This window comes from Cervus canadensis, chromosome 32, assembly GCF_019320065.1.
Source record: "Cervus canadensis isolate Bull #8, Minnesota chromosome 32, ASM1932006v1, whole genome shotgun sequence".
Taxonomy (NCBI): Eukaryota; Metazoa; Chordata; class Mammalia; order Artiodactyla; family Cervidae; genus Cervus; species Cervus canadensis.
The window spans coordinates 14,610,299-14,625,330 of record NC_057417.1 but is presented as its reverse complement, the minus strand read 5'-3'; the positions used below and the strand labels follow the sequence as shown (position 1 = coordinate 14,625,330).

General features: G+C 40.7%; 1 protein-coding gene across 1 annotated transcript in view; it reads left to right on the top strand.

The window, feature by feature from the left end:
* The window catches only part of DNAH3 (dynein axonemal heavy chain 3), a 233,517-nt gene that overhangs the window by 100,597 nt on the left and 117,888 nt on the right, over positions 1-15,032 (top strand). Inside the window, exons 32-36 of the mRNA XM_043456022.1 lie at positions 2,100-2,191; positions 4,165-4,384; positions 4,972-5,106; positions 12,892-13,003; positions 14,602-14,843. Of these exons, the coding sequence (XP_043311957.1) occupies positions 2,100-2,191; positions 4,165-4,384; positions 4,972-5,106; positions 12,892-13,003; positions 14,602-14,843 (801 nt within the window). The remainder of the gene's footprint in view (positions 1-2,099; positions 2,192-4,164; positions 4,385-4,971; positions 5,107-12,891; positions 13,004-14,601; positions 14,844-15,032) is intronic.

Below are 15,032 nucleotides of genomic sequence, written 5' to 3'. Positions count from 1 at the left end.
GCTTCAGAACTCAAATAATTTCCCCAACTCTAGCTTTCATGAGGTGGGAGAAAATATATACCATAATAACCAATGGCAAAGAGGAAACAATGAACACTGGAATAAGTGTCACTATTTCTGTTGTCTACAAGGGTCAGACAGTTCATATAAATGAGAAAAGCCAAATAGGCCTGATAGAGACTCTGACAGATATCCCACCTAGAGGCAGCAGGCCCTACTTATCCCCAGCCTACTCTGACCAAGCAGGAATTGTGGGACCTTCTCATTTTTCAGGAAAAAACAGAAATTTGGATTGTTACATAAGATCTTATTTTTAGATCCTGGCTTAATGCAAAAACTGAAATCATCGTAGGCAAAATAAAATCATTGTAGACCAAATAAAACAGCTCAGCATAGGAGAGCATCAGAGTTCAATACAGAGTATGCTGGCAAACCAAGACTAGAGCACATGGAGCTCAGCTAGTTAGGCCCAAGTGGTGTCCACACCAAAGCAGGATGTTCCAACCAGCCAGAGAGATAACACGAGAGAGAATATGTCCTCGAGACCTACTGCTGAACTGGCCTGAGCTACAACCATGGCAATAAGCATTGTCCCTGCTGCTGTGAGAAAAGGCAAGTGCCTCTGAAGTAGGGAAGAGAGAATGCCAGCCAGGCCATCTACAAGGGGACAGGCACTAAATGACCTTAGCATGCTGCTCTCATAAATGAAAAAAAACCAAATTGCAAAGTGCCTGGGTCTCCACCTTTGGAGTATCTAGCACCCCAACTACATGAAGAAAGGGAGACTTCAAGACCCACTTCTTTATGGATTTTCTTTCAAATTATTGCTTTTTTCCTTCAAGTGAAAGATGCAAGAGAGACCTGGACAAAAACCCAAATTCACATTAGCACATGATGCTCCATCTGCTGGAAATGCATTCTGGTTAGTTCCTGGAATCTAATTCAAACATACCACCCCTCCTCCTCCCTGGGAATAGAAAAGAAGTCAAGGAAATGCGTAAGAGTGATCCCTTCTCTCTAGGTCAACATAGACCAGTGGACACCAAAGTAGAATTTCAAACCACATTTCTCATTTTATAATGCACAATTGTTTTAAGTCCCTCCTACATCCCTCCCAGCTAACAACCATGCTAGATCTGCATAAACAACATTCATGAGACAGTTTGGCCTAGTAGAAAGCACTCAGGGTTGGTGTCAGGAAGTCTGGATTCTAGTCTTGGCTCTACCTCTAACTGCATGACTTAGGCAAGTCTCTTCTCCTCTAAGCTTCAGTCATGTCTGACTCTTTGCAACCCTGTGGTCTATAGCCCACCAGGCTCCTCTGTCCATGGGATTCTCCAGGCAAGAATACTGGAGTGGGTTACCATGGCCTCCTCCAGGGAATCTCCAGCCCCCCCACCCCAGGGATTGAACCCATGTCTCTTATGTCCCCTGCATTGGCAGGTGGGTTCTTTAACAGTAGCGTCACCTGGAAAGCCCCATTAATAACAATACCTGATGTTTTCTGAGCCCTTACTATGTGCTACACACCTTTTTAAGCACTTGACTTATATAATATTATTTGTCTCATGATAACTATGCAGAGGGCGTAGTTGTTAGACCATTTTGAGGTGAAAGACCTGAGGTCTACAGGGGTTACCTAACTTAGCTACAGTTGGTATGTAGCAGAACAAGGACTTGATTTTTTAAATCAAGATCTGTCTAACTTCAGGATTCTTCTGATATGTAATTACCCTGCATCCCTGAATGACTTCTGCTGTCTACATTGAATACCAGCAAGCTCCAAGAGTTGAATGAAACTATTGAAACTCCATTTGGCATAGGAGGATGAAGTGTTGCTAGGATACCAGCACCTAAGGCCTTCCACACAACCACTGAGGGACACAATGTATTTGAACAAGGCTAGTGGGGAGGTTCGTGGAGCTGTGGATCCATCTGGTAAAGACAGTCTCTCTGCACTGATTTGTCCTCCAGCCCTCCTTTCCTTAATTATCACTGGGTGGTCTGAATGATCATGTTATTTCTCTTTGCCTCTTTAGATGTGCCTTCCCCAGTTTTCACCTTACACATTTAGGTTCTGAATGGCATTTCTTTTCCAGGCCTTATTTCGGACAGTGGCCATGATGGTGCCAGATTATGCCCTCATTGGAGAAATCTCCCTCTACTCTATGGGATTTCTAGACTCCAGAAGGTACGTTATATTGGCTTTCCAGAGTGATGGAATGACTTTTTGTAGGGTGTATTCAACGTAAATTGTCCATTGGAAAACAGAAAAGAGAAACTTGAGGTATATGCTTTTACTCACAAGTTTTTCTGAATGCACATAGCCCTGGTCTTGGTCTTGACCCCTTCTCTGACTAGGAAATAGCCAAGATTCCCAAGAAAGAGCCCTCCACTCCCCTTATATATACCTGGACTACTTCTAAAGAAGACTCACTCATTTCTCCTCTATCCCTCACTGTTAACACACACACACACATTCCTAAATGACTGAAAGACATGAAATTATTTCAAGATTGAGTTGTTATTGACCAAGATTGAAGGGGAAAAATTAATATAATTTAGAATTAACTTCGTTATCAATATAATATTTATTTACTCCAATCAAGTTGATTATCTCTCATTCAAGTATTACCCAGTTTTCTGAGATGCAGGCATACACAGGCATCAGTGTCTTTTTCACATATAACCAGAATTGTGAATATTCACTGTAAAATGGCTTTTATTGATCTATTTCAAATTTTACATTTGTCTTTTCACATTGCTTGGCCATAATCAATTGATTTTTTTGTTACCACAGATATTTCCACAAGGCCCAAAGTGTCTTTGTGGTCTGGAGGTCATTGCTGTTAATGCACGGGGCTATAGATGTTCTCAATGGAGTGTGTCATCCTTCCTAGGCTAAGAGGCTGCCTCGGTCATAAGAGGTTTAATTTATTGTCTTCTATAGGAGACTTGGCTTACATTGATTTGCCTGTTCAATTCATTTATTCAATTGGCAAACCTTCATTGAGCCACCTACCTCATGCCCTGCCCAGTCCTAGGTGCTAGTGAGCAACACAGTCTTTGCTTTAAAAGTAAATCAGTCTTGTTAGACAGGAGTCCTACAAGGAAAACACACATCAGTACATTAGTTAGGGTAAACCTGATCTCCAAATTCCAGTGGCTTAGCATAGTAAAAGTTTTATTTTTCACTCCCTGGAAATCCAAAATGGGTGTCTGTGATCGGGGGAGTTCTTCCCCAAGGAACCCAAGTAACATATCTCACAGCTATAACACATGAGCATGGAGAAGCTTATGGAGGAGGTTTTTATGGACCAGCCCTCAAAGTGGCATACTTCCACTTCATTCATATGCCACTGGCTAGGAGTCAGTGATGTGGCCACCCCTGTGGGGAAGGCTGGGAAATGTGGTCCCCTATGCCTTGTAGCTCAGTCGGTAAAGAATCTGCCTGCAGCGCAGGAGACCCGGGTTCGATTCCTGGGTTGGGAAGATCCCCTGGAGAAGGAAATGGCAACCCGCTCCAGTATCCTTGCCTGGAAAATCTCATGGACAGAGGAGCCTGGTGGGCTACAGTCCATGGCGTCACAAAGAGTCAGGCACACCTGAACGGCTAACACACACAACATACACACACATGCGCTCAGGAAGAATAAGATATGGTAGTGCACATGAGCACACATGTATTATGTGCTGAGTATATTAATTTTTGAGTTGGTTTTCTTAAAAGATGGATATTGAAAAAAATTGTCATGTTACAGAAGTGCAAAATTGAGTGTCCCCATTGTGTCCCTTAGTAGTCCCACTCTACAGGCACTAACATTGTTAATCATTCATTGTAATCTTCCCAAATGTGTATATGTGTGGCATACACATACACTCATATATACACAAAAAAGTATAAACACATACAATTTCTTATACAGTACATATTAGTTATATATGTGCTTGCTATTTTTCATCCTACCTTTGAAAGAGAGTTATACTGCTTCCTTAGCTCATTATGGTAACTCTATGAAGAAATCTTCAAATGATAAGATTTTTCCATCATGTTCATGGGCAAGCCTGGCTTCTGAAGGGACAGGGCACAACACATTGGGAATGTCTGCTGAGCGGGACATGGTCCTTACTGGAGGGTCTGCAGACATGTCTTTGCCCTCCCAGTCTTGCTCAGAAGATTGTTGCAACCTACCGCCTGTGTTCAGAGCAACTCTCCTCCCAGCATCACTATGACTATGGCATGCGTGCTGTCAAGTCTGTGCTCACTGCTGCTGGCAACCTGAAACTCAAGTACCCAGAGGAGAATGAGAGTGTCCTGCTGCTCCGGGCCTTGCTTGATGTCAACCTGGCCAAGTTCTTAGCTCAAGATGTCCCTCTGTTTCAGGTATGCAATGGTTTGGGACCTTGACTAAACACTGAGATTCTACTTCCCAAGATGAAAAAAATTTTCTTGCACTCCTTACAGCCTTTCCATTCTCTGGCCAGCATCCCTATTGCCAGATACCCTCCCCCAAATATTAAGTAATAATGGTAATAGCAATATCCCTAATTCTTGATTTTTAATAAAAATAGTTTCACTGATAGGATAATATTTGCTGTTGAGGGTGAGTAGTTAGTTGTTTATATCAAATATAATTAGTTTTGTAACTATTTTAACACCTATCTTCCTTACTAGACTGTAAGCTCTTAAAGACAGAAATCATGGCTATTTTGTTCACTCCTAGTGTAATGACTGAAATAGCACAGACATTAGCTATTTGCTGACTTTTTAAATTATTGGGAAGAAACATCATGTTTAACAAATATTGTCGGAATTTGTAATTGTGGATAAGGTACATGATTTTGGTACAGGAAAACTGAGGTTTGCAATTTTCCAAGGATTCCTGCTATTTGTAGATTCCATTTTAAAACAATGTTGAGGTTATATATCTGATAATTCATCCTTTTCACATCTTGAATTTCTGTTAACAGGGAATTATATCAGATTTGTTTCCTGGAGTTATTCTTCCACAGCCAGACTATGAAGTTTTTATGGAAGTACTAAATGCGAACATCAAAAAGATGAAACTTCAGCCAGTACCTTGGTTTATTGGGAAAATTATCCAGGTTGGTTCCATGTACCTATGTGGAAATGTACCTGTTTATTGTTTGCTGAGGTCAGAAATCAGAAAGAACTATGGTAGATTAGAACTGAACTGATTGTAATTGGAAATGCCTCATTAGAGCTTGAGGTAGAAATGAAGACACTTAATAATCCATTGTACCTTCAATTTTCATTTCCAGGAGTTGATATTTAAAATCCAATATTTTTCCTATCACCATCTTCCCTGGTTTCTTTTTTTTTAATTTAGGGATGAAATAGAACCTTTCTGGGCATTGTGGTTTGAATTAGTCAAAGCAGTGGTTCCCAATGTTAGAATGTGAGCGTGAAAGTCGCTCACTTGTGTCTGACTCTTTGCAACCCCATGGACTATACAGTCCATGGAATTCTCCAGGCCAGAATACTGGAGTGGGTAGCCTATCCCTTTTCCAGGGGAGCTTCCCAACCCAGGAATCAAACCGGGGTCTTCTGCATTGCAGGCAGATTCTTTACAAACTGAGCTATGAGGGAAGCACCCTCCCAATGACAGAAATTCAATTTAAACTGTCTTAGTCAATAAAAGGGAATTTACTCACCTAACTTGAAAAAGTCCAGAAATATGTTGGCCTCAGGCATAGTGGGATACAGATTTTATTTAGATAATGTCATCAGGAATCCATCTCTCTTCATGTCTGGATTCTGCTTCTCTCTACATGAAAAACTCATTCTCAGTTAGGCCCCCAGTAACCTCAGACTTAAATTGTCTCATGTTCAAGTCCAGAAGGAAAAAGAACATCACTCTCAGAGTGTCCTCAGCAAAAAGTCTCAAAATTTGCTTTGAATGGTGTTGATAAAGTCACACGACCATCCCTGAACCAATTACAAAGATAAGAAGGAGACAATAAAACCCCACCTCTGCCAGAAGTGGAGATGGAGTCAGGAGTCAGAGCTACCCAAGTCAAGTCATATGGACTGAAACATAAAGTGGTGGTTCCTCAGGGAAAATCAAGGTGCTGTTATTAATACATGAAAGAAATGTCTCTACAGTCTCAATCCTGGAGAACCTTAGTGAAACTTCACCTAATTTCAGGTTTCCTTCCCTATGATCGCTTTCTATGTAAAACTACCTTAAAGATATAAACTGAATAATGTAAGTCTCAAATGCACTTTTTCTGCAGAATCATAGGACAGAATTACAAGGGACCTTAAATGCCATCTGGCGTTTGGCCCCATAAGAACACTGGCATCCAGAGAGGGAACAGATTTGGATTCATATAGACCTAGTTTCAAATCTCACCCCCTTCTGTTTTTTGCTGTGAGATTTTAGGCAAGTTAGTTCACCATTCTGAGCCCATTTCCTCATCTATAAAATAAAGACAGTAAAACCTTTCCCACAGAGTAATACTGAGACAAGAAATATGTAAATTGCCAGATATAGTGCCTGATTACTGTATCACTGTCAACCCCGCCATTTCCACAGACACGCGAAGCATCATCATTTCACAAAATCATGTTGTTATTTAGAATCAAAGATCAAGGTTAGGACCCAGGTCTCCAGATTCCAAATCAGAATAAAATTTCTAGGAATAAAAATTTTTCCCAGGGCTTTCTTGGTGGCTCAGTGGTAAAGAATCCACCTGTCAACGCAGGAGACACAGATTCAATCCCTGATCCAGGAAGATCCCACATGCTGCAGGGCAGTTAAGCCCATGAACAGTAACTATTGAGCTTGTGTTCTAGGACCCAGGAGCCAAAACTACTGAGCCCATGTGCCGCAACTACTGAAGCCCACAAGCTCTAGAGCCTATGCTCCTCAATAACAAAAGTCATTGCAATGAGCAGCCCACACACCACAACTAGAGAGTAGCCCCTGCTTGCCACAACTAGAGAAAAGCCCATGCAGCAACAAAGACCCAGCACAGCCAAAAATAAATTAATTAATTTTTTAAAATTACTAAAAAAATTCTCTTTAAGAATAATATTTTCCCCTACTATGTCATCAAGTGTGGTAGTTTTGACACAATTCATTTAACCCAATATTGAATCCCAAATATTCACTGGGATTTTATAGATGCACCATATATCAGTTCAGTTCAGTGAGTTCAGTCACTCAGTTGTGTCCAACTCTTTGCAAACCCATGGACCGCAGCACTTCAGGCTTCCCTGTCCATCACCAACTCTTGGAGCTCACTCAAACTTATGTCCATCAAGTCAGTGATGCCATCCAACATCTATCCCCTGTCATCCCCTTCTCCTCCTGCCTTCCATCATCAGGGTCTTTTCAAATGAGTCAGTTCTTTGCAACAGGTGGCCAAAGTATTGGAGTTTCAGCTTCAGCATCAATCCTTCCAATAAATATTCAGGACTGATTTCTTTAGGATGGATGGTTGGATCTCCTTGAAGTCCAAGGGACTGTCAAGAGTCTTCTCCAACACCACGGTTCCAAAGCATCAATTCTTTGGTGCTCAGCTTTCTTTATAGTCCAACTCTCACATCCATACATGACTACTGGAAAAACCATAGCTGTGACTAGACAGACCTTTGTTGGCAAAGTAATATTAACACCACCTTTTTAATATGCTGTCAAAGTTGGTCATAACTTTTCTTTCAAGGAGCAAGTGTCCTTTAATTTCATGGCTACAGTCACCATCTGCAGTGATTTTGGAGCCCAAGAAAATAAAGTCTCTCACTGTTCCCATTGTTTCCCCATCTCTTTGCCAGGAAGTGATGGGACTGGATGCCATGATCTTAGTTTTCTGAATGTTGAGTTTTAAGCCAACTTTTTCACTCTCCTCTTTCACTTTCATCAAGAGGCTCTTCAGTTCCTCTTCATTTTCTGCCATAAGGGTGGGGTCATCTGCATATCTGAGGTTATTGTTATTTCTTCCAGCAACCTTGATTCCAGCTTGTGCTTCATCCAGCCCAGCATTTCGCATGATATACTCTGCATATAACTGAAATAAGCAGGGTGACAATATACAGCCTTGAAGTACTCCTTTCCCGAATTGGAACCAGTTTGTTGTTCCATGTCCAGTTCTGACTGTTGCTTCTAGACCTGCATGCACATTTCTCAGGAGGCAGGTCAGGTGGTCTGGTATTCCTATCTCATTAAGAATTTTCCACAGTTTACTGTGATCCACATAGTCAAAGGCTTTGGTGTAGTTTTGGCATAGTCAATAAAGCAGAAGTAGATGTTTTTCTGGAACTCTCTTGCTTTTTCAATGACCCAACAGATGTTGGCTATTTGATCTCTGGCTCCTCTGCCTTTTCTAAAACCAGCTTGAACATATGCAAGTTCACGGTTCACGTACTGTTGAAGCCTGGCTTGGTGAATATTGAGAATTACTTTGCTAGCGTGTGAGATGAGTGCAATTTGAGCAGTAGTTTGAACATTCTTTGGCATTGCACTTCTTTGGGATTGGAATGACAACTGACCTTTACCAGTACTGTGGCCACTGCTGAGTTTTCCAAATTTGCTGGCATATTGAGTAGCATTTTCACAGCATCATCATTTAAGATTTGAAATAGCTCAACTAGAATTCCATCACCTTCACTAGCTTTGTTCCTAGTGATACTTCCTAAGGCCCACTTGACTTCGCATTCCAGGATATCTGGCTCTAGGTGAGTTATCACACCATCGTGGTTATCTGGGTCATGAAGATCTTGTTTGTATAGTTTTTCTGTGTACTCTTGCCACCTCTTCTTAATATCGTCTGCTTCTGTTAGGTCCATACCATTTCTGTCCTTTACTGAGCCCATCTTTGCATGAAATGTTCCCTTGGTATCTCTAATTTTCTTGAAGAGATCTCTAGTCTTTCCCATTCTATTGTTTTCCTCTATTTCTTTGCATTAATCACTGAGGAAGGCTTTCTTATCACTTCCTGCTATTCTCTGGAACTCTGCATTCGAATGGGTGTAACTTTCTTTTTCTCCTTTGCGTTTCACGTCTTTTCTTTTTTCAGCTGTTTGTAAGACCTCCTCAGACAACCATTTTGCCTTTTTGCATTTCTATTTCTTGGGGATGGTCTTGATCACTGCCTCCTGTACAATATCATGAACCTCTGTCCATAGTTCTTCAGGCACTCTATAAGATCTAATCCCTTGAATCTATTTGTCACTTCCACTGTATAATCATAAGGGATTGGATTTAGGTCGTATCTGAATGGTCTAGTGGTTTTCCCTGCTTTCTTCAATTTAAGTCTGAATTTGGCAATAAGGAGTTCATGATCTGAGCCACAATCATCTCCCGGTCTTGTTTTTGCTGACTGTATAGAGTTTCTCCATCTTTGGCTGTAAAGAATATAATCAGTCTGATTTCGGTATTGATCATCTGGTGATGTCCCTGTGAAGAGTCTTCTCTTGTGTTGTTGGAAGAGGGTGTTTGCTATGACCAGTGTGTTCTCTTGGCAAAACTCTATTAGCCTTTGCCCTGCTTCATTCTGTACTCCAAGGCCAAATTCCTGTTATTGAAGGTGTTTCCTGACTTTCTACTTTTTCATTCCAGCCCCCTATAATGAAAAGGACATCTTTTTGGGTGTTAGTTCTAAAAGGTCTTGTAGGTCTTCATAGAAACATTCAACTTCAGCTTCTTCGGCATTATTGCTCAGGGCATAAACTTGGATTACTGTGATATTGAAAGATTTGCCTTGGAAATGAACAAAGCTCATTCTGTCATTTTTGAGATTGCATCCAAATACTGCATTTCAGACTCTTTTGTTGACTATGATGGCTACTCCATTTCTTCTAAGGATTCTTGCCCACAGCAGTAGATATAATGGCCATCTGAGTTACATTCATCCATTCCAGTCCATTTTAGTTTGCTGATTCCTAAAATGTTGATGTTTACTCTTGCCATCTCCTGTTTGACCACTTCCAATTTGTCTTGATTCATAGGCTTACCATTCCAGGTTCCTACACAATATTGCTTTTCACAGCATCGGACTTTACTTCCATCACCAGTCACATCAACAACTGGGTGTTGTTTTTGCTTTGGCTCCATCTCTTTATTCCTTCTGGAGTTATTTCTCCACTGATCTCCAGTAGCATTTTGGGCACCCAGCAACCTAGGGAGTTCATCTTTCAGTGTCCTATCTTTTTGCCTTTTCACACTGTTCATGGGGTTCTCAAGGCAAGAATACTGAAGTGGTTTGTCATTCCCTTCTCCAGTGGACCATATGTTGTCAGAACTCTCCACCATGACCTGTCCATCTTCGGTGGTCCTACATGGCTTGACTCATTTCATTCAGTTTCATTCAGTTCGACAAGGCTGTGGTCCGTGGGATCATGTTGGTTAGTTTTTTGTGTTTTTCATTTTGTCTGCCCTCTGATGGAAAAAGATAAGAGGCTTATGGAAGCTTTCTGATGGGAGAGACTGACTGAGGGGGAAACTGGATCTTGTTCTGATGGGTAGGGCCATACTCAGTAAACCTTTAATCCAATTTTCTGATGATGAATGGGGCTGTGCTCCCTCCCTCTTGTTTGCCCTGAGGCCAAACTATGGTAATGAAGATAATGGCACTATTTATAGATTATTTTTTAACTAAACATGAGTCTTTATTTTCAATATTTTATTATGAATATTTTAAACATGCAGAAAAATTGAAAGTATTTTGCTGAGAATACCTATGTACCCACCTGAGATTTTATATTGAACATTTTATAACACTTGCTTTATCACTTATCTGTACATCCATAATCCACTTATCTTACCTTTTATGTATTTCAAAGTAATTGAAATACAGGTAAACTGACCTACAGGTAAACTTTTATATAGTTTAAATATTGTAGTACCAGTTTTCAAAAACAAAACATATGGGGAGATCCCTGGTGATCTAGTAGTTAAAAATTCACCTTCCAATACAGGGGACTCAGGTCGAATCCCTGGGTGGGAAACTAAAATCCTACATGCTACAGGGCACCTAAGCCTGTGCTTCACAATGCATAATGCAATGAAGACCCAGCACAGCCAAAAATATATGTATGGAGTTACCATCCCTTCTGTTATATTGATACCTTAATAATTCATTTTGGGCTTCGCTGACAGCTCAGTTGCTAAAGAATCCACCTGTAATGTGGGAGACCCTGGTTCAATTCCTGGGTCGGGAAGATCCTCTGGAGAAGGGATAGGCTACCCACTCCAGTATTCTTGGGCTTCCCTGGTGGCTCTTCTGGTAAAGAATCTGCCTGCAATATGGGAGACCTGGGTTTGATCTTGGATTGGGAAGCTCCCCTGGAGAAGGGAAGAGCTACCCACTCCAGTATTCTGGCCTGGAGAATCCCACAGGAATCCCTCCTGTATAGTCCATGGGGTTGCAAAGAGTAGGACATGACTGAGAGGTTTTCACTTTCAGTAATCCATTTAAAAATGTGTGAGGAGGAAGGTGAGAGGCTATTGAAGCATAAGTGCCTTTCTTCTTTCTAATGCACAGTCAACTCACTTATCTTTATTCTATCTGAAATGTCTTTCCTACTTGAATGTAAACCTTACTGGATGGTTGAGGATTTTTTTGTTTTATCCTCTGTGCCTATAGCATCTAGAAGAGTGTCTGGCACATAGTAGGTGTTTAACAAATATTTGCTGACTCGCTTTTATCAGTACCTGTACCACCCCTATTGTCTTCATTTAGACCCTCTGTATAACTCACTTCCAAGGTGAAAAATGTGTGTTAGTTGTTCAGTCATGTCTGACTCTTTGCAACCATATGGACTGTAGCCCCGCAGTCTCCTCTATCCATGGGATTTTCCAGGCAAGAATACTGGAGTGGATTGCCATTTCCTCCTCCAGGGAAGGTGAAAAATAATGAGAACATAATCTTTAAAATAAAAAGCTTCACGTACTCCCTTTTTCTGAGAGATTCACAGTTTAGAAGGAGAGAGAAAACATGTCACATTAATATAAATGACCAAAGCATTTCCATTTCAATTATCATAGACTACTCGTCACAGACAGACAAAACAATTAGAAAATTCAAAAAATGAGCTTCCACTTCGCTCTTGATTCTCAAGGGTAAGGGCTAAAATTACATGGAAGGTCATTTGTATTTAACAGCATCTCTCCTGGCTCATAAAATACATTTTAATCTATTGAGAATTCAAATTAAGTCAGAATAGCATTTAGGCCTTGAGAAAGGAAATTTCCAATAGAAATACAATTTGCTAAAATGACCACTGTTTCCTTTTCCTCTTTAAAAGCAAGTAGAAATGGTGTAATGAAAAGATTAGCAGCATTGAAATCAGAGGCCCCGGGCTCAAATCCTGGTCCTACCACTGATGAGCTTGGGCAAGTTAGTTAACCTCTCTTAGGCTCAGTGTTCCCACCATTTGAAAGTAGTTAATGATGCCTGGTGGCTCACTTGGTAAAGAATCCGTCTGCAATGCAGGAGACCTGGGTTCAATCCCCGGGTTGGGAAGATACCCTGGAGGAGGGCATGGCAACCCACTCCAGTAATCTTGCCTAGAGAATCCTCATGTACAGAGGAGCCTGGTGGGCTGCATTCCACGGGGTCACAAAGAGTCAGACACGACTGAGTGACTAAGCACAGCACACACAGCACAAGATGATGCCTGAGTGGATTAAATGAAATGACTTAGGTGAATCATTTCATGTTTAGCACATGGAGAGGTGCAGAGTAAATAGTATTTCTCATCCCTTAAATAATCTGAAATGCACACATATATTATTATTCATCCAAAAGATATTTAAACAATAGATGAAAAAAAAGACTGTAGACCTCATTCCTTGTTGACTTCTGACTAATTGCAATTCTGGGAAGTTTGCAGTGATTAACTTCTTACATGATGTTTCCTCCCAGATCTATGAGATGATGCTGGTAAGACACGGCTATATGATTGTTGGAGATCCCATGGGTGGCAAGACCTGTGCTTATAAAGTGTTGGCTGCAGCTCTGGGTGATTTATACGAAGGTAAAACTCACATCCCTGACTTCCAGGGAGAACAGGTGTCCCCACTTAGTTGACTGGTTCCATAGAAATTGATGCTAGGTTGTTAGCTTTGCCATCCCTGGATTGTGACATTAGAGTCACAATCTAGCAGAAATAGAACATGGCACACAGGGGTCTGTAGGCAGAAAATAAAGAGAGGGAGAGCATCTAACAGGGGGTTTTATGTGCATCATAAGGCTGGAGAAATTTTCTCAAATACTGAACTGTGGTTTCTCCAAAAGCTTCCCAGTGAGAGGGAAACTCCTGCCACTTGCCTAAACAAAACTGTTCTAAAAACATCACTGCATGGTTTCTGTTTTCTTTCCACCCCTTCTTTGCCTCTCTTTCTTTGTCTTCCCTTTCCCTTTCTTTCTTCCTCCCATTCTCCCTCCCTCCTATCCCCTCTGCTTCCCTCCCTCCCTCCTCCTTTCCTTCTACCCTTCCTTTCTTTTAATGTAGAATATAAGGCCTCAGACTTTTGAATCAGACACAGACCTTGGGCAAGTTACTAAACCTGTCTTTGCCTCTGTTTTCCCAGAGGCATCATTGTGATAATGGGATCATTGTGATAATTAAATGAGATTATACAGGGAAATAACCTAGCACAGTGTCTACTCAACAAATAAAAGCTATGTCTATTGCCAGAGAAACAGTTTGGAGGTTTTTCCTTTTATAAAACACAATGCTGTGATTTTGAAAAGCGGTGCCTTGCTCTGCCTGTATTTACACAATCCCTTCCAGTATGCTTTGTTTTGATATTTTTTGTAATAACATTGAGTTACTGTTGGATTTTTGAGATTTTTGTTTTCAGCACTGACTTGACATTAAAAACTAATTTGGGCATTTCAAACTTAAGTAGTAATTTAGGTGTTGAGTATAGTTTAGGAAACTAAATGAAGAGGAAGGAGGCTACCCCATTGTCTTTGCCTCAGGATTCTGCAGGAACAATTCTCTATTTAGTTCTTGGTTCATGCACTCCAGCTTTTCCTTACTTTGAAGGATCATGTAAAAGTGTGGTTATTTTCTGTTATTAAATACATGTGATGTACCATCCATCAGCCTGTGTATTCCAGTTAGGTCCTGGTGCTCTATTCTTAGGGAACACTTATTGAGCAACGAAAGAATAGGTTTCAGGGCTTAGCTCGCCCTTCGGATAGAGAAAAAGGAAAGTAACCATCTTTTACTGTCCATTGTTTCCTCAACTCAAGTCAAAGCCAAGGTTCTAGGGTAGCCATGAAAGCCAGATACATAAAGAGACCTGATTATATGGCATCTCTCTCCTTTACTGCCTGAGTTATTTTAGACCCAGACTTTATTTAGATCTGACTGGCTCATTTGACTTGTTTGAAATGAGCGTCAGAAGACAATATGTTAAGAAACTAATAGCTATAATAGCCTAACAATTTAAGGCATTGCCTATCCAGTTATCCCGATTTTTATACAGACTGAGTATAAATTTTATAAGGACTCTCCTTGGATGGCACGCTGATAAATTTGTTTGACCTTTTAGATGGCATTGACTCTTGTCTAATGTTCTGGTCTCACCAGAAACTGTAACTTGTGTTAACCTTCTTGTCCAGCCAACCAGATGGAAGAGTTTGCTGTGGAGTATAAGATCATTAATCCCAAAGCTATCACCATGGGGCAACTGTATGGGTGCTTTGACCAAGTGAGCCATGAATGGACAGATGGTGTCCTTGCCAATGCTTTCCGAGAGCAAGCATCTTCTTTGTCTGATGACCGCAAATGGATTATATTTGATGGGCCAGTGGATGCTGTTTGGATTGAAAATATGAACACTGTTCTGGATGACAATAAAAAGGTACCTGTCTGATATCACTTTTACATGGTTGGGGAATAAACTCTTTTACTGAAGTGAGTGATTGATCAAGACTATATAATGTATACACTTATTTACACTGAGAATAAATGCCACATAAGAAAGTAACAGTTATCAATTCATGAATTATACTGTTGTTTGAACTTGTAGTGGGTAAGTTGTGTTTTGAGA